General features: G+C 55.0%; 1 protein-coding gene across 1 annotated transcript; it reads left to right on the top strand.

Moving 5' to 3' along the window:
* Window positions 1-12006: 12006 nt before the first annotated feature.
* On the top strand, window positions 12007-18520 carry LOC135576514 (SUN domain-containing protein 3-like). The gene is made up of 8 exons (XM_065042696.1): window positions 12007-12106; window positions 12734-12909; window positions 15258-15569; window positions 16142-16226; window positions 16612-16727; window positions 16899-17066; window positions 17582-17674; window positions 18365-18520. The coding sequence occupies exons 1-8, from the start codon at window positions 12007-12009 to the stop codon at window positions 18518-18520; spliced, it is 1206 nt and encodes a 401-aa protein (XP_064898768.1).
* The last annotated feature ends 382 nt before the right edge of the window (window positions 18521-18902 follow it).

The following is an 18902-nucleotide window of genomic DNA, read 5'->3' as shown; positions in this document are numbered from 1 at the left end:
GAAATAGTGTCCATAGTTAAATCCACCCCTCGATCGCGAGCCCATTTATATGTTGCATCTCTACCTTGATGCCCTGAAGCATCATGGGCCCACCAGGCTAGGAAAAGTTCACCTTTATGTTGCCAGTCCAAGTCCACCTCAGCTACTTTAATCTTAGCAGCTTGATCCGCTTGTTGGTTGTTTAGATGTTCCTCGGTGGCTCGACTTTTAGGCACATGAGCATCTACATGACGAACTTTCACAGGCAGGCTCTCTAGCCGAGCAGCAATGTCTTGCCACAGTGTGGCAGCCCAAATGGGTTTACCTCTGCGCTGCCAGTTGCTTTTCCTCCATTACTATAGCCACCCGCACAAGGCATTTGCTACCATCCATGGGTCAGTATAGAGATAAAGTATTGGCCACTTCTCTCGTTCAGCAATGTCCAAAGCCAGCTGGATGGCTTTCACTTCTGCAAATTGACTAGATTCACCTTGTCCTTCAGTGGCTTCTGTAACTTGTCGTGTGGGACTCCACACAGCAGCTTTCCACCTTCGATGTTTTCCTACAAGACGACAGGATCCATCTGTGAACAGTGCATACTGCTTATCAGTCTCTGAAAGAGTATTATACGGTGGAGCTTCTTCAGCACGTGTTACTTCCTCCTCATCTGGAGACATCCCAGAGTCTTTGCTTTCTGGCCAGTCTGTAATCACTTCTAAGATCCCTGGGCGATTGGGATTTCCAATTCGAGCTCGTTGCGTGATCAATGCAATCCATTTACTCCACGTAACATCGGTTGCATGATGTGGAGAGGGAACCGTCCCTTTGAACATCCAGCTCAGCACCGGCAGTCGAGGTGCCAGGAGGAGCTGTGCTTCAGTACCGATCACTTCTGAAGCAGCTCGGACTCCTGCATATGTGGCCAGTATCTCTTTTTCAGTTGGAGTATAGTTGGCCTCAGATCCTTTGTATCCTCGACTCCAAAAACCTAAGGGTTGACCTCGGGTTTCTCCTGATGCTTTCTGCCAGAGGCAGGGACATCGAGAATTTTTTCCTAATACCCCATCTTAACCTCCCCTGGCGCAATGTGAGGCCTCTTGTCTCTTGCTACTTGGGGAGAAGTTCTTTACCCGCCAAAGAGTACACCCAAGCAGGCCATGAGCTGCAGCTTCTCCAGGAGATGCTGTGGGATGCGGTGTCAAAGGCTTTACTGAAGTCTAATTAGACAACATACACGGCCTTTCCCTCATCTACTAGGTGGGTCACCTTGTTGTAGAAGGACATCCGGTTGGTGAAGCAGGACCTGCCTTTCACAAACCGTGTTGAGTGGGCCTGATCACATGGCTTTCTTGTATGTGCTGTGTGATATCACTCGGGATGTTCTGCTCCATGACATTCCCTGGCACCGAGACCAGACTGACAGGTCTGTAGTTCCCCAGATCTTACTTCCAGCTCTTCTTGTGGATGGGCGTCACATTAGCCAACTGCCTGTGAACTGGGGCCTCCCCAGGTAACCAGGATTGCTGATAGATAGTGCAAAGTGGCTTAGTGATCACCTTGGCCAGCTCCCTCAGCTCCCTCAGCACCCTTGGGTATATCCCATCTGGCCCCATAGATTTGTGGGTGTGCAAGTGGTGTAACAGGTGGTTAACCATTTCCCCTTGGATTACTGGGGCTTCATTCTGCACCCTAAGCCTGTCTCCTGTGTCAGGGGGCTGGGTACCTGGAGCACAACCGCTCTGACTCTTAAAGACTGAGGCAAAGAAGGCATTTAGGACCTCAGCATTTCCCTCATCTTCTGTCGCTGTGTTTCCCCCCGTACCCCTCAGGGGATGGAGATTCCCTTTAGCCCTCCTTTTGTTGCTCATATATTTATAGGAACATTTCTTGTTGCCTTTCGCAGTGGTGCCCAGGCTCAGCTCTAGTTGGTCTCTGGCCTTTCTAATTTTCTCCCTGCATAACTTTGCGGCATTCTTGTATTCCTCTTGAGCAGCCTGCCCCTCCTTGCAAAGCTTATCAATTCTCCCTTTATTCCCAAGTTCCAGCTGCAGCTCTCTATTCAGCTAGGCCAGAAGTTCTTCCCCGCCATCTCGTCTTTAGGCAGACAGGGACAGCGTGCTTCTGTGCCTCTAAGATTTCCTTCTTGAAGAGAGACCAGTTTTCCTGGGCTGCTTTGTCCTTCAGGACTGCTTCCCAAGGGACTCTGCCAAGCAGGCTCCTGAACAGGTCCAAGTTTACCCCTTGGAAGTCCAAGGTGGCAGTTCTGCTGAGCATCCTGCTAACTTCTCCAAGAACGGAAAACTCCGTCATTTCATGGTCACTATGCCCAAGGCGACCTCCCTGTTGCCCACGAGTCCTTCTGTATTTCTTTTGATGGTATCCATGCAGGTCTTGGTCACGTAAGAGCTCACTTGTTGCTGGTGGCAGCTTTCCTGTTGGGGGCACCGCTTTCCAGCAGCCCATGAACCAACCCCACTGGTGCCCAGTGCCGTGAGCACTGCAAGTGGGACCACTCTGTGCACAGGGACCCCCTGTCCCCAGGGCGGCCGTGCCAGCACCCCCAGCCACCTCCAGCCCCAGGAACCCAGAGTGAGCGGAAACCACAACTTGGCAAATACCAGAAAAAGACAGAGAGTGCAGGTCTGAAAAAACATGAATAAATATATTTACAGGAAAAAACAGAAAAGTAAACCTATTTAGAGAAAGAAACCCGAACTACAACAAACGAAATACAATCAACATACTACTTAATACATACAACATAAACATACACTACACTATCAATAAACACACACTACAAATCAATACACTACGTAAATACACACAACAAACTACTAACTCCCTCTTCTGTCTATCCCACCCCACCAAGCCCATCATCAACGTATCATCTACCCATCCACTTCCATTTCCTCTAACATGTCACTGTCCACTTCCATTTCTTCCTCCGCATCCTCATCCACTTCCATGTCTTCATCCATCTGCACTTGATCCACCTCCATGTCTTCTTCAATGTTTTCATCCACCTCCATCTCCTCTACCTGCTCAGCCCCCATGCAGCAACTGGCTCTCCAGCCCCCAGCACAGTGTGGTGTAGCCTAAGGCAAAAGCCAAGCAGAAAAGTGCCTTGGTCCTGCCCTGGGCAGCTCAGCAGAGCTGTGGGACAGGGGTCTCAGCACCCCTGACCCCTCTTGCTGCCCAGGGAGAGCTGTGGGGTGATGGGTCCCCTGGGCACTTCGCCAGCAGGAGCTGCCTGGACTTGGGGCAGCTCGTGGGCCACCAGCACCCACGGGCCAGCACCTGCATCCGGAGTATCCCGTGCTTTGTGCGCTTCGGCATCTTGGGGAGCTCGGTGTTCTGGCAGGTCTGTGGGAGCAGAGAGGGCAGGGGTGAGCAGCCATGTCCCTGCCCCATGGGGTGTCACAGGCACAGACCCCAGCCCCACACCTGCCTTGGTGCCCAGAAGCTCCTTACCTTGCACAGGTGTTTTCTTGGCTGCGTGCTGCTCCCCGGGCAGGGCTGGGCTGCCCTGGCTCCAGCCTGGAAAGGGGCAGAGGAGGCACAGGCTCAGGCTCCGGGCAGCACCAGCTGCTCCTGCTGAGCATCACTCTGACACGAGCCCGGGGTGCCCTGGGCGCCCATGGGGACGTGTCCCACAGGCAGGGATGCTCAATTTCAGCAGGGGACGAGCAGCCCAGAAGGGCTTCTCCCAGCCCGTGGCCTTGCAGGGGTGGCTGGAGAGGATGAGCTGAGCTCCTGGTCCCCAAGCTCCCCAGAATGGGGTCCCCACCCCACGCCATCCCCGCAGTGCCTGCTCCCGCCTGCCCGGGCAGTGGAGGTGCCCAAAGCCATGGAGCGGGACTGTACCTCCAGCAACACAAGTCTCCTCTTGCTCCGGAGCTTCACAACAAAAGAGCAGAAAATAGGGACTGAGGTGCTGGGTGTAGGCGAGAAGGGTTGGGTTATGCAGTCGAGACACTGGGAATGGGAGAGAAGGGCTGGACTGGGAGCAGGGTAAGCGGGAAGAAAGCAAGAGGAGCAGACAAGGTGGGCAGTGCTGAGAGATGGAGAGGGTCGCTGTGGTGTGCTTGTTGCCAGGCACCAGCGCTGCAGATGGAACACGAGCCGTGACATCACACCTGGGTTGCATGGGCACTCTGGTTTGGCTGAGCAGCAGGGATGGGGATGACCCGCTCTCAGTGGTAGTTATGGAGCTACTAACCTGCCTTTTCACCAGTTTCATCATCCCAAGCAGTTCTACTTCCATGTAGCCTTGAGCGGTTCTTCCCAACCATCCCGTCATGCCCGGCAGCCATCCTCACCCCTCACAAATGTTGTTCTCCAGCTGGTTCCTGCAGTAGCTGAAGTTCACCTCCCTGTCCATGGCCATCCCTTTGCAGGTCTGGTCTCGCTCTGCCCCTGTACAGCACAGCCGCTCTTCCACGTGGGCACCAATGGCACCGCAAGTCCCAGCCTGGGTACTGTCAAGGAAGACCAGAAAGCCTTGGGGTACAAGTGAATAAATCTGATGCCCAGGTCATCTTTCCCTCCCTTCTACCAATTAAAGGAAAGGGCGCAGCCAGAAAGAGATGTATAATGCACATCAACTCCATGCTCTGTGGCTGGTGGCGTCCTAAGGGTTTTGGCTGCTATGACAATGGGACATTGATGACTATAAGCAGCTAGGGAGGGATGGGATCTACCTGTATAGAAGAGGCGAGGGAATGTTTGGCAGCAGGCTGGCCAACTTGGTGAGGTGGGCTTTCAGCTGAAGGGCTCAGGGACAGTGTCCAAAGTGGCAAAACCCATGCCAACACATCCAATTGGGGAAAATAAGCCAGGCCAACCAGAGAAGCGACAAATGTTCCTGAGCTGCCTCCCAAGATGAGGACCAGAAGGCCAGCCAGCTCCAGGGTGTGTATGGCTGTGGTGGATCCTTCTGCAGACCTCACGGGAAACCTGCACACTCGATTCCTTCTCTGAAATGTCTGTGCACCAACGCACGCAGCACGGGGAACAAACAGGAACAGCGAGAGATCCGTGTATGGTCACACAGCCACGATCTCTTTGCCATTCTAGAGACACGGTGGCACAGCTCACACAACTGGAACGCTGTCACAGAAGGGTCTGTACTTTTTTGGAAAGACAGGCCAGCAAGGGCGATGGGGGAGTTGCGCTTTATGTGAGAGAGCAACTCGAATGTATCAAGCTCTGCCCGAGGGGATGAAAAATGAGTCCAGAGCTTATGGGTAAAAATGAATGGCCAGACTAACATGGGGTGACGTGTTGTGGGTGTTTCCTACAGGGCCTGAGCAGAAAGAGAAGCCGATGAGTCTTCTCCCAAGTTGGTGGACAACAGGTTGACCATGAGGCAGGAATGTGCCCTTGTGGCCAAGAGTCTCCTGGGGAGTATTAGGAAGAGCATGACCAGCAGGTCAAGGCAGGTAGGATCTGTCTCGACATGAGGAGAAACTTCTTTACTGTGAGGGTGCCAGAGCCCTGGAACAGGCTGCCTAGAGAGGATGGAGAGTCTCCTCCTCTGGAAACACTCAGAACACACGTAGATGCCATTCTGTGCCATCTGCTTTGATGAACCCAGTCTAGCAGGTGGGTTGGACTAGGTGATCTCCAGAGGTCCTTCCCAACCCCAACCAGTCTGTGATTCCGTGTTGAGCTTCTCAAGAGACAAGAGGCCCTGCAGAGGCATCTGGACAGACTGGAGCATTGGGTGATGATGAATGGGTTGATGTGTAACAAGCCAAATGCGGGTTCTGCCCCTGGGAGGGGGCAACAGCTGCACAAGTGTAAACGGGGAGAGGAACAGCTGGAGAGCAGCCCTGCAGAAAGGGACCTGGGGTGCTGGGGGGGCAGCGGCTCAGGAGCCAGCAGTGTGCCCGGGCTCGGAAAGGGCAAACGGCGTCTTGGGGACGTCAAACACAGCCCGACCAGCCAGCCAAGAGAAGGGATTGTCCCACTGGGTCCAGGCTTGGTGCAGCCTCACCTGGAGCACTGTGTGTCGGGCTGGGCCCCACCATTTGAGAAGGACTTGAATGTCCTTGCATGCGTCCAGAGGAGAGGAACAGCTCCCACTGGCTCCAGCCCGGAGGCTTCTGCAAGCTGGGAGCAACCCCGGTCCTGACCCCAGCCTGATGGGGAACAGCTCCAAAGCCCTGTGGATGGGTAGGTTCGGAGCCTTAAACAGCAGCACCTACAGCTGCAAAACCTTCTCCCTGATCCCGGCACAAGCCGTTCCCAAGGCTCTCATGGCTCACTCGTTGCTGGTGACAGCTTTGCTGTTGGGGACACCGCTCTCCAGCAGCCCATGAACCAACCCCACTGGTGCCCAGTGCCATGTCTCTGCAAGTGGGACCCCTCAGTGCACATGGACCCCCTGTCCCCGGGGTGGCCGTGCCAGCACCCCCAGCCACCTCCAGCCCCAGGAACCCAGAGCGAGCGGAAACCACAGCTCTGCAGAGAAAAGAAAATGACAGAGAGCACAGGGCTGAAAAAACATAAATCAATCTATTTACCAAAACAAACGAGCACACAAAGGAACAATACTATTTACAGAAAAAACAATGAAATACAACAAACCACAAAAGTCCCTCTCTAATGCACAACCCACCCACCCACAAAGCCCAACAACATCATTACACTGGCTGCAGGCAGTGGCTGGGGGAACACAGGGGACCTGGAGGGGACATGAGGATCCCGGGGGGGATCTCCCGCTTTTCGGTCCCTGCGCCACAATTTACCCCCAGTTCCCTCCGGTTTTAGAATCCCTGAATAATTTGTGTTGGAAAAGACCCAACCGTTTAACTGACACCCAAAATCAAAACTCCCGACGCTGATTCACCACAAATCCCTTTGGGCCTCGAGCGTTTTATTCCCCCCCGAGCGACCCTCGGATGAAACACTCGGATGCTCAAGTTCTCGCGTTTGCAGCAAAATCCCCATTTTGCCCTGTTTTTGTTTCTCAAACTGGGATGAACTCCCCAGACTCTTCTCAAACGCAAAATAATGGGGGTTTCGCTGCCCTCTGGGCTGGACTTTGCTGCTGCTTAATGGGGATAAACTTGGCATTTTTATCAGCATGAATTTCCTTAATTGCGATCCTCCCTGCAATGTATCAGCGTCTGTTGGTTCCAGTGGGAGAATCTTGATCTAACACAATTTATTTAAACAACGTGAAAAGAGGTCTGTGCCGCCCCTGCTCAGAGGGGAGCGTCAACACCATCTGCACGATCAAAACACCCCCAAAAAAGCAAAAAGCAAACAAGACACAAGCACAAAAATCCTGACTTCACGTCCCCGAGGTTGAGGATCTGGGGGATTTCCCAGAAAAACGGCGTTGGGAGAGGCCAGAAATGCCGCCATCACCTCAGGGCTGAAGGACGCCGTGGATCGGGCTCCTTTTCAGGAGTTTTTGTCAGAAAATGCAGGTGTTTCAGTGAGAAAAGCTGCACTTAAGCCAGGCTTAGTGGCACCAGCAGCAGAGGGACCGCAGGATCGGCCGCTGTCTTGGCTGATTCGTCCTGGTGGTGAGGAGGAGCATGGCCTGACCTGCCAGGGCGTGGGTGGAGGGGTCAGGGTCCTGTTCCAGGATCCCGAGGGCTGGAGGGAGAGAAATGGAGCCGAATTGAACCCCCATGTCTGCAGAGACAAACCCGGTGTCCCCCCAAGCCAGCCCGACCGGCCAGGAGAGAGCGGCTGCGCGGGAATGCCCAAAATCGGCCAATTAGCCCATTGTTTTGGGTGGAAAAGCCCCTCAAGGTCATCGAGTCCATTAACCCAACCCCGGCACTAAAACGTCCCCAAGAACCTCGTCTGTTCAGCCTCCAGGGGTGGCGACTCCAGCACTGCCCTGGGCAGCCTGTTCCAACGCCCCACAGCCCTTTGGGGAAGAAATCACCCCCAATTTCTAACCTCACCCTCCTTCTCCAGCCCCTTCCCAGCTGCGTTCCCTCCTCTCAACCCGCTCCAGCTCCTCAGGGTTTTCTTGGCGTGAGGCGATCCCAAGACCCCTGGGGCCGCCAGTTGAGCCCTGAGGTGATTTTGTGCCCCTGGGGCCACCATTTTGTGTTTTGAGGTGATTTTGTGCCCCATGGCCACCATTTTGAGCCCTAAGATGATCTTCATGCCACCATTTTGTGCCCTGAGGGGATCTTGATGCCCCTTGGGCAGATTCTTGGTGTTTTGAGGCAATTTCATGCTCCTGGCACTGCTGTTTTTTGTGCTGAGGTGATTTTGTGTGCCTGGGGCCGCCTTTTGGAGCCCTGAGGTGACTCTGGTGCCATGTTGAGCCCTGAGGTGATTCTGGTGCCCTTGGGGACGCCATTTTGTGCTTGTTTTGAAGTGAGTTTAGTGCCATATTGTGCTTTGAGGTACCGGTGCTGGGGGGGCCTGAGTCCCTTCCCCAAACACACCAGGTGTCCCCTCACCCTGACGTTTTCCAGCAGCTCATAGGAGCGGCAGAAGGTCTCCAGGCCCTTTGGTGCGGTGTCGTTCTTGCTGAACTTGCACAGCTCACAGATGTTGCCGAGGAACCTCAGCTTCTCCCCCACGCTGTTTGCCGGGCTCTCGATGAACTTCACAATGAAGTCCAAGTTGTCTCTCCGGAACTCGTACACCGGTAACCAGCTGGTGTCTGGTAATGGACAGCAGGGAGGGCTGTGGAGAAGCCGTGTCCTGCTGGCCCCGCGGCCTCTGGGCAGGAGCCGTGTCCCCTCTGTCCCCCCTGTCCCCGCTGTCCCCTCTGGACCCTCACTCATGCGGCAGCAGCCGGAACCTGGTCACCTCGTCGGGCTGCCGTCGAGGTCTGATGGCCTGGGGAACATTCACCTCCTCCCAGGCCACCCGGGGGCGGCTGGGGGGTCTCTGCTCCATCTCGCGGGAAAGTTTTGGTGAAAAGGAAAAGCTTCGGCAAAAAGGAAAGTCTTCAGGACTTGAGACGCACTCGGGAGCGCCTCGCCAGGGAAAAATGTGAGATGGTCTTGGGAGATCCTCGCCATGAAGAGGCGTGAATTGAGATCAAGAGCTCCTTGCCACGAAAATATGTGAAACGAGCTCGGGAGCTCCTCGCCACAAAAAGACGTGGGTGCTCGGGAGCTCCTCACACGGATCTGCCACCGGCAGCTCGAGTCGGGTTGTGGTTGGACTCGATCCGAAGGTCTCATCCAACCCAAACGAGTCTGTGACTCTAAAGAGACGTGGGCTGCGCTCCGGGCTCGCATTGGTCCCGTCACCGTCCTGCCACAAAGTGCAGCCGGGCCCGGCACCGTGGTGACCACAGGCGGTGTCACCAGTGAGGTGACAAAGGGCCCCAGCCAAGCCGAGGATGGAGCAGGTGACACACGGGAGGGTTGGAGGCTCCAAACTGCTCTGGGCTCAAAGGAAAGAATCGAAGAGTCATAGAATCGTGGAATAAAACAATCGTAGAACCTTGGAGTCATACAATCTTGGAATTGAAGAATCAGGGAATCAAGGAATCGTAATATCCCAGAATCAAAGAATCATGGAATCATCAAATCAAGGAATCATAGAACCGTAGAGTCGTAGAATCTTAGAATCGAAGAACCAGGGAATCAAGGCATCATAATATCCCAGAATCAAAGAATCGTAGAATCACATAATCATAGAATCAGGGAATAACAGAATCATGGAATTACAGAATCACAGGATTGTAGGATCATAGAATCACAGAAGAAAAAAAAAAACACAAAACCCATATCACAGAGTAATAGAATTAAATAATTGTAGAATCAAAAAATCAAAGAATCGTAGAATCAAAGAATCGTAGAGCTTTAGAATCAAAGAATCATAATATCCTAGAATCAATAAATTATAGAATCAATAAATTATAGAATCGAAAAATCAAAGGATAAAAACATCATAGAATAAAAAAATCAAATAACCACAGAATAATCAAATCATAGAAACATAGAATCATAGAATCACAGAATTATAGAATCAAAGACTCAAAGAATCAAAGAATTATGGAATTGCAGAACTATAGAATCATGTAATGATAGAATCGCAGAATCAAAGAATCGAAGAATCACAGAAGAATCAAATCAATCAAGAATCACAGAGCCTTCAAATCTTGTGCCCCCCGTCTGCCCTCGTACCCCCCACTTCGTTCCCTTCCTTGTGCCCCCCCCGTAGCCTCCCCCAGTCTCCTTGTGTCCCCCCTTGTGTCCCCCAGTCCCTTTGTGCCCCTAATATTGCCCCCCCCTTATGAGCCCCCCCTTGTGCCCCCTAATTCCATGTGCTCCCCCAGTCTCCTTGTGCCCCCCAACTCTTGTGCTCCCCCCCTTGTGCCCCCGAGTCTCCTTGCTCCCCCCACTTCATTCCCTCCCTTGTACCCCCTCGTTTAGCCCCCCCAGTCACCGTGTTTCTCCCCCATCTTGTGCCCCCCCTTGTGTCCCCCTAGTCCCTTTGTGCCCCCCCCACTCTTGTGCTCCCCCCTCTTGTGTCCGCTGGGTCCCCTTGCTCCCCCCACTTCGTTCCCCCCCCCCATTTCCTCCATTGACCCCCCTCCCCGCAGAGCCCCCCCGGGCGGCTTCCGCGACCCCCCAGAGCCACTTCCCCTCAACAGCAACCTCAACAGCTGCAGCCTGCGGGGGGGCCGAGGGCGGGGGGGCGCGAGGCACGTGGACCTGGCCGTGCACGAGGATCCAGCCTGCGGCAAAGACCCGGCCTTGCACGAGGACGCAGCCTCGCACGAGGGCCCCTCTGTGTCCCCCCAGCTGGACATGGCCCCCTCGTGCCCCCCCACCCCGTGTCGACATGAGGGTCCTCGTGCCCCCCAAAAGCACTGGACCTGGGGGGGTGGGGGCTGCTTGTGTCCCCCACCCTGGACATGTGGGGGTGGGGAGGACACAGCCCCATTTTGAGGGGGGGGCCCACCAAAAGCCATCGGGGGGCCCCTGTATCATTGGCAGCACTGAGCCAGGGTGAGGTGGGGGGTGGGGCCGAACCCCCCAAAACTGAGAGGGCCCCACCCAAAGTGCGGACACCCCCGGCTGACACTTTTTTTGCCAAAATCCCTCACATTCCTCCCCAAAAAGAGACACATTTTCCTTGTAAAATAGATGTAAATGGACCAGCGCCCCCTACCTGTGGAAACTGAGGAACGGCGGGGGCCTCCCCCCAAAAAAAAAAAACCCCGCGAGGGTTTTCCCATCCCGGTGGGGCCCCCCCACAAGCACAAGCGCCCCCCCAGCTTGGGGGCACCTCTCTGTGCTGTACAGAGGGATGGGGGGACCCCCAGGAATGAACCCCAAAAATGGAGGAGGGACAAAGGGACAAGGACACCCCCTGCTCAGGGCTTGGGGACCCCCACGGGATCTGGGGACCCTCCTCCAAGTTTTGGAGACCACCCCAAAATCTGGGGACCCCTGTTCAATTTGGGAACTCCCCAGTATTTAGGCTTCCCCCCATATTTTGGGGACACCCCCCCAGGGCTTCAGGTTCCCCCCCAAGGGATCTGGGGAACCCTCCCCAGATTTTGGGGACCTCTCTGGGCTCTGCAATCCCCCCGAATTTGGGGATCCCCTCTATGGTTTGAGGGGACCCCCCCAGGGCTTTGGGATCCTCCCTTGGGATCTGGGGAACCTCCCAACTTTTTGGGATCCCCCCTCAGACTTTGGGGGACCCCCCTAGTATTTACACCCTCCCCCATATTTTGGGGCTCCCCTCAAGCTCCCGGTCAGGGGGGTCACAGGGTCCAGCCCCCCTCCAGGTTTTGGGGTGTTCCTCCCTTATCCCAGAGCAGGGGGGACATCCCACAACCCACTGGCCACTTGGGGACCCACACATTTGGGGGAAGGAGAAGTTCCCTCCTCCCCCCTGGATCTTGGGGTCCCTCCCCTCCAGGTTTGGGGGGCCCCTTTCCCCTCCCACCAAGTCCCCCCCAGAATTCTGCCAAACCAGCTTTGGGTCGAGTGCGTCAAACCAACGAAACTGGAAGAACCCCAGGGGACAACGGGGCCATCAAGGGCCATCAGAGGCCACCATTGTGACAGTCAGATGGCCGTGGCCACCATGGGGACGGTCACCATCAGGGGACACGACAGGGGACAGTCGGGCCACCAGGGTCACCGCAGGGGTGGCTGTGGCCACTGGAGACGTGAGCAGGGTCACCGTGGGGTCAGGGCCACCACTGGGATGGTCGGGGCCACCGTGGGTTCAAGGCCACCGTGGGGTCAGGGTCACCACGGGGTCAAGGCCACTGTGGGGACGGTTGTGGACGGGAACCAAACAAGGTGACACCAGTTCTTGGAACCCTGTCGGAGCCATCAGCTCTGTGTGAAGGGGGGGACACCGGGAACCTGGAGGGCACATGAGGGTCACAGCAGGGGTCACACGTCCCCCACTTTTCCCCCCTCCCCCCACCATGACCCAGAGAGACGTATCAGCTTCTGCGTTTACATAACAGAGCTCCCTGTCAGCACGGCTGTGTCAGGAAATCCAGGATCCACAGCACTCTAAGGTCTGCAGCCTTTACCCGTGCGTTTGGGGAACACTGGAAATGGCAGTCATTGCCAGCTTCGCTCGTTTTCATAGCGCCAAATGTCAGCAAAAGGCACCAGCACGAAGCAGCCGGTGCCTCCTGCAGCCGGCCAAGCCAACAAAGGCGGTTGCCGGCCAGTATAGAATGTTACGTTTCAAAAGCTCCAACTGCTCCTCCAGCTTTAGTCCAGGAAGGTTCGTTCCGACTTCAGCCGTGAGGTTGAGAATCTTTTTACCCCATCAGCTTCTGAAACCATTTCTACCAAAGCAGAAGGCGCTGGCAGTATTGTAACAAAAGCTGATCGTGCACAGCCCGACATCAACGGTCAGCACAAGGTCAGGAAAAACTCCTGCGGCACTGAGGATGAATTCGGTGCCTCTCACCCTCGTCTCCTCCTCTGCTGTGGCCACCACATGGAGGTAACACAGCCAGACAGAGTGACAGCACAGGTGGCCAATCAGAGAGAGCATCACCTCAGGGAAGGGCAGGCCCAGGCAGAGTGCCAGCCCAGGCAGCCAATCAGAGGTCACATCTCAGTTGAGGGGCGGGCACTGCACTGCAGCAGCCTGAGCAGCCAGTGACCAATGAGAGCCAGCGTCACCTCAGGGAAAGGGTGGCCCAAACCAGGGCAGAGTGACAGCCCGGGTGACCAATCAGAGAGAGCGTCACTTCAGGTGAACTGCATCTGAGCAGCTGACCAGCTGGGGGCCAATCAGAGGCCACTCTCAGGGAAGGGCGGGCCCCAAACAGGGCAGAGTGACGGCCCAGGGGACCAATGCGAGGCAGCGTCACCTCATGGGGGAGATGTCCCTTGCAGACAGGACTGCAAGACCCGCTCCTGCCAGGTTGGACTTTGCCTCCAAACGTGGCGCAGCCTCTTCCATTGTGACATCAGCCACTGCCGTTGTGTCACAAAGCAGCATCAGCGCTGAGGTCGGCACAGCAGGGGATAAGACCAGGGGTCTCCCTGCGCCTTGGCCACTCTCGATCTTGAGGGAACCGAGATCGCAGAGTTTTTGGCTCATTCCTGAGCAAGGAAGATGCTTGTTACCTGCACCTCAGCAGGTACCAAGAGACACACAGAGAAGGTTGAACGTCTGAACGGGTATGTTTGAAAACTCCTCCTCCCCTTTCCCCAGGTGTGTTTTCTACCTCGTCAGATGGGGTGGGTGGAGGGTGGGCAGGAGAGGAACACGAGGGCAGCCTGAGAGCTGGGTCTGGAGCTGCTGGAAGGCAGCAGCCGCCTTTCAGTCTCTTCATGAACACCAGGGCTGGGCCCAGAAGCCTTTGATCTCTGCAGAATGAGGGACAGGTCCATTTTGGATGGGACAGAGAGAGTCCCAGGGGTGGCCCGGACACAGCCTGCCGCAGTAATTGTGAGAGCTCAGCTCCATCCTGTATTGTGCTCTGCAGGGTGGGTTCTGTCCCTGAGCTGCTTGGTTTTCCTCTCCATGGGAACCAGAAGGACACCAGCGTGTCCTCTGTTGGCCGTGGGTCTGAATTGTGTTCCTGACAGAGGAGGTTTCCTTGGGAAACCTGGTCAGCTCCTCACCAGGGCTCTGCCTCAGGAAAGGGACTCAAAGTCCTCAAAGGGGTGCAAGGAGTTCTCTAGGAGAACAAAAGGGATTGTTTATTCCTGATGAGTGTCGCTGTGAGCCTGTTGAGAGCCTCCTGGAACAGGCAGGAGGAATTTCGCCCTTGCAGAGCGGTGTGTGCTGTGTCTTGGCGGATCAGGTTCAGGGCAGCAGGGCCCAGACACCGGAGTTTCTTTGGTGCTTCCTTGGTTGCCCGTTGCTTGCCAGCGCACATTGACATTCACCGCTCCCTCCCTCTTTCCAGTCTGCATTTGTCTGCCGTTCTGCCAAGAGAAGGGCCAGAGATAACCCGGCTGCTAAAGAAACGCTGTGAGAGGGGAGACACACACCCCTGGCAACTGTTGGACTGTAGGGGCACAGGCTGAACCTTCTCTTGAGAGGGTGGAGAACAGGATCAGCACAAGTGTCCATTGAATGCTGGGCAGGAGAAACAGGCGTTTGTTATGTCCTTCCATTTCTAGAGAACCCCTCTCCAGCCCCACAGACACAAAGTGTGGACACAAGTCCTGTTGCAACTCCTGCTCTTAGTCCAGAGTCAATCTTGAGCCCTTTGTCCCTAAGGAAACAATCTTTGCCGTGACAAATCCCCCACTGGTGCAGCTGGTGACACCTCCAGCAGTGACTGGAGCTGGTGCAGGACCAAGCCAATGCACACGGCAGGAACGCCAGGCTCAAGGGCTGAGTCCATGCTGCTGCTCTCCAGTCTGCTGCTGATCTGCACAGGAAACACCAGCTTCACCGGCCTTTTCTTTATCTGCTCTGCAGGGAGATGAAGGCACTGAAGGCATCGACCCTGGTGCTGCTCCTTTGTATCTTCTCTTTCGGTGAGTATCTGCAGAGCTCCGACCTGAGGACGGTGCTTTAGAAGGTACTCGGGGCTCCATCCTGCCCTGTTCCGCTTCCCCCGCTGTGAGCAGAGGAGCTCAGCCAAGAGCAGAAAGTCCCCACAGAGCTGTGCCAGTCCCTGCTCCAGCGGGACGGGTGTGGGTGAGGAAGGGCTGAGTTGCCTTCCCCAGGAGGGCTGAGCCAGTTCTCTTCAGCCCAGGGAGAGGCCGTGGCTGAGCTCTCCTGCCCCAGGGGCTGAGAATCTTCTGCAGGACAAGGAGCACAGTCCAGGGCAGGGAACGTCCATCTCTTGCGGAGCCCGTATGCCATGATGGCCACTGTCAAAGACAACAGGAGGGGAGACAGCTGTGGCACTTGGGAGAGACACTGAAAGGGGAGCAGGCAGCCCGAGGCATAGCCCAGCCTTAGACCAAGTTCTAAGCTCTGGTGTGTTTTCCACAGGTGTTTACCACGTGGGACGACTTGGTGCCTTAACCCCCTGGAGCACTGCAGACCTGAGCAAAACCCTGCCCCTGCCAGACCAGCTCCGTGAGGTTCAGGAACAGCTTTATCATCTGCGCTGGAGCACTAAGGATGTGGCTGAGCGGGCTCTGCCGGAAGGACTGAAGCAGGCAAAGCTCCCAGGCGTTACCGGACGGGTAAGGGCACGAGGCAGAAGGATCTGCTCAGGGGTTTTATCCTCCATCCGCATGTATCCTACTCCATTCCCTGTCACAGCCAACAGGCTGGTGCTGCTGGAACAAGTGCTGTCATGGCCACGCTTCCTTTTCCTGTTGCTCCACACTTCCTTATGGGGAAGAGAGAGCGTGACGGGAATGACAGCTGTCTGAGTCGGACCTTCCTCTGCGCCCAGATCTCGGGTCCTCCTCAAGGGAGGACTGGAATTAAGGAATGGTCTCAGCAGTGCAGAGTTAAGCCAGGCCTATCTCATGCCCAGAAGGCTTATCTGTCCGTGCTGCCTGGCCTGGGGTCTCTCCACAGGAAAAGCCCCTTCCCGCAGCTCCAGCATTCAGAGCACTAGAGTGAGCAGTCCCCCTTTCTGATCCCGACAATCAGAGCAGAGCAAACCTGGGAGGCTTCCAGGCAATGTGGGCGTTCCCTCCCTCTGAAACGGGCCTTGTCCCCGTTCACCTTGGCTGGCCTTGCAGGGGAGCTGCTTGCCCTGGTCCTTCTCCTTCCAACAGTCGCTCTCCTTTGTGTTCCTTCCCAGGCTGTTCACGAGATCATCAATCAAGCTTTGGAGAAGCTGGAGGCAATCCAAGTCCCGATGCCGGATTACGCCCTGAAATCAGCAGGTGCTGTGACATTGTACAAACAAACCAGTTCCAAAACGCTTCCTGTCCAGATTGACAAGATGGGCATTGGAACATGCCCAGGGGCAGGAGAGAAGGGGCGAGAAGTCACGGGTCAATTTGTGCCCTAAAAGTGCCCCCACTGACAGAGCCTGTAATGGGCCAGACCCCATGGGAAACACAGAAAGGCTGGTTCACAGTCTTGTCTTTTGCCATGGCCAAATACGACAGTTTGATGACTGCTGTGTGTTCCAGAGGGGTCGAGCCAAGAAGAATAAGGGGAACCCACTGTAGGACATGGATGACAACTGAGAAGCCTTTTTCAAGTTAAAAGTGTAATATCCCTTCTGACACTGCCTGATGATCATGCTCATCTTTCAATTTCCAGGGGCAGCTGTCATTCATTCCAAGACTTCTCCATCCTTCCGAACTGGCAAAGCCAAGTTCTTCTTGTACTCCCTGCCGGTGATGGATTACATGAGGTCCCCTGAGCTTATTCTGGAGGTAGGAGCACCCAGAAGCAGTAAAACAAAGGTTGGGAGAATGAACCACACACGCTGCTCCGAGTGTCCTTCCCCCCTGTCTTTGCTCCTGGAAGCTTCTTTTCCTGCCCCCTTCTCTCATGGACCTGCTCTCCTCCTGTGTCTCCCTGCTGAGTATTTCTTGTCCTTTCAGCCAGACAATCATCCTGGAAACTGCTGGCCCTTCCCAGGAAGTCAGGGACACGTGTTCATCAAGCTGTCCATGCCAGTCATTCCCAGAGCCATCACCATGGACCATGTCTCAGGGACAGCATTCCATGGAGAAAGCATCTCTGGAGCTCCCAAGGACTTTGCTGTCTATGTAAGTGATTTCTCTGGAGTTGGGGGCAGGGGGTTGCACAGCATTTCTGAGCAGGGGGTGTAGATGGGTCAAAGAGTCCATGGGCCTGAAGCTTCCTCCTGGCTCTCAGAACAAACACGCTCCTTGAGGTCATTTCCTTCCCATTGAATTCCTCTTTTTTTCAATGTACCACTCAAAAAGCAGCTTCTGGGACAAGATGCTACTCCAGGAGCCACAAGGAAAGGGAGCTGGACAGTACATGGTCCTAAACCTTCTTGGTTTCCAATCCCAGTGGCATTTGTGATCCTCAGGTCACCTCCCTCTCACTGGGAGTGTCTGCTCCTTTTCTGACTGCCAGCTTGGACTCGTTGAGTGGGCAAGTGTGACGTGCTGCCCACTTGCAGCTTCTCGTCTTGTCCTTGTGCTCATCATCCTTGGACTACGTAGCTGAAATAACCCCGTACTTCACCAGCTGAAGTTCAGTCTTCCATGGTGCACCAGACGCTCTTGTTTTCTCTACCCCTGTTTTTCTGTAGGGCTTCAAGGAAGAACACGAGGAGCAGGGAACGTTCCTGGGACAGTTCACTTTCCTGGCAGCCCTGAATCCCAGTCAGACCTTCCAGCTGAAGGTATGGGGACACAGAGGGAGGAGAACTGCAGGAGAGGAGGAGAAACACGGCTGGATGGGCAGAGGCTTCCCTGCCAAAGGGTACAGGCAGCCCTGTCCTTGAGCGAGTGCCACGCTGCCTTTCTTCTGCTTTATCTCCCTGGCGGCAGATGCCTGCACTGCCGCTCTTCTCTTTCATTTTGGAGTTAAACTTCAGTGCTTAGAAGCGCCACAGTTGAAGCTGGAATCAGCTTGATTGGACCCCAAGTGCACACAAGCGGCCGCATCCTGTAGGATGCACGACTGCTGGTCTGCCAGTTAGAGACCAGTAATACTGGGCTTCCTGAGGGCTCTGTTGGTGCTGGCAGTGAGTAGTGACATGGAGGCCATTCTGTTTCTGTGGCTTTCTAGAGAAGGCAACAAGACATTATACTGACCCCAGCACTGGGTCTTCTGACGGTGGAAAGCTGTGCCCCAAAGCAGGCGAGAACTTTCCAGTGTATTTGCTGAGGCATCTGGTAGCTGCTTCTTCCTTTGCTGTTCTCCTGGCCCAGTAGGGTAGAGCAGGATAAGAACATCTGGACCACCACAGGTCAAAGCCCCCGCGGGGCAGCAGGAAGGAAGTTGCTGATTGAGGCTGTTGCTGCGGCACTTCTGTCAGTGCTCACGTGCCAGAGAGGAAAAGGCGACTCATTTCTTCTTGTCATTGCAGAACGAGCTCCCTGGGGTCGTGAATTACATCAGGCTGCAAGTGCTGAGCAACTGGGGCCACCCGGACTACACCTGCCTGTATCGGTTCAGGGTGCACGGTGATCCGCCCAAAGACGGGGGAGACACAGCAGTTTCACCTGTCAATAAATTCCATTAATGTTCACCCAGCCGAGTTCCCGTCTGCTTTGCCTGTGATGCTGCCTGGTCCTCCCTGAGCTCACTGGAGCTCCCCGTCCTTCTCTAAACCACCAGCTTATGGGAGACTTCAGGAGTCCGCAGCAAGATTGTCCTAATTAAAAGAAACAGGAAAACTCAGTCACAAATCTGCAGAAAGCCTGACATCCACACTCTTGCTGTGACACAGGAACATCAGCAAGGCCCTGCCTGGGCACCAGAGATTAAATTAATGGACAGTTTGCCTATGCAAGAAGCAACTAAGGATCGACTGAGTGGAACCATCTGTTGTTACCTGTTTTCACAAGAGGCACGTGCTGCTTCAGCTTCCATCTTTCGGTCTGTTGCCGATGAGAAAATGGAAG

Source organism: Columba livia, chromosome 28 (genome assembly GCF_036013475.1).
Source record: "Columba livia isolate bColLiv1 breed racing homer chromosome 28, bColLiv1.pat.W.v2, whole genome shotgun sequence".
NCBI classification, from domain to species: domain Eukaryota; kingdom Metazoa; phylum Chordata; class Aves; order Columbiformes; family Columbidae; genus Columba; species Columba livia.
Note: the sequence above shows the minus strand (reverse complement) of the source record. Positions and strands in the feature narration are given on the sequence as shown.

Bases quoted from the DNA above. Each gene is read 5' to 3' on its own strand.
- LOC135576514 (XM_065042696.1), top strand. From the start codon at position 12,007: ATGGCCGTGGCCACCATGGGGACGGTCACCATCAGGGGACACGACAGG. The intron at 16,227-16,611 runs GTGCTGTGACAT...TTCAATTTCCAG, and splicing joins TTACGCCCTGAAATCAGCAG to GGGCAGCTGTCATTCATTCC. The intron at 17,067-17,581 runs GTAAGTGATTTC...GTTTTTCTGTAG, and splicing joins CCAAGGACTTTGCTGTCTAT to GGCTTCAAGGAAGAACACGA.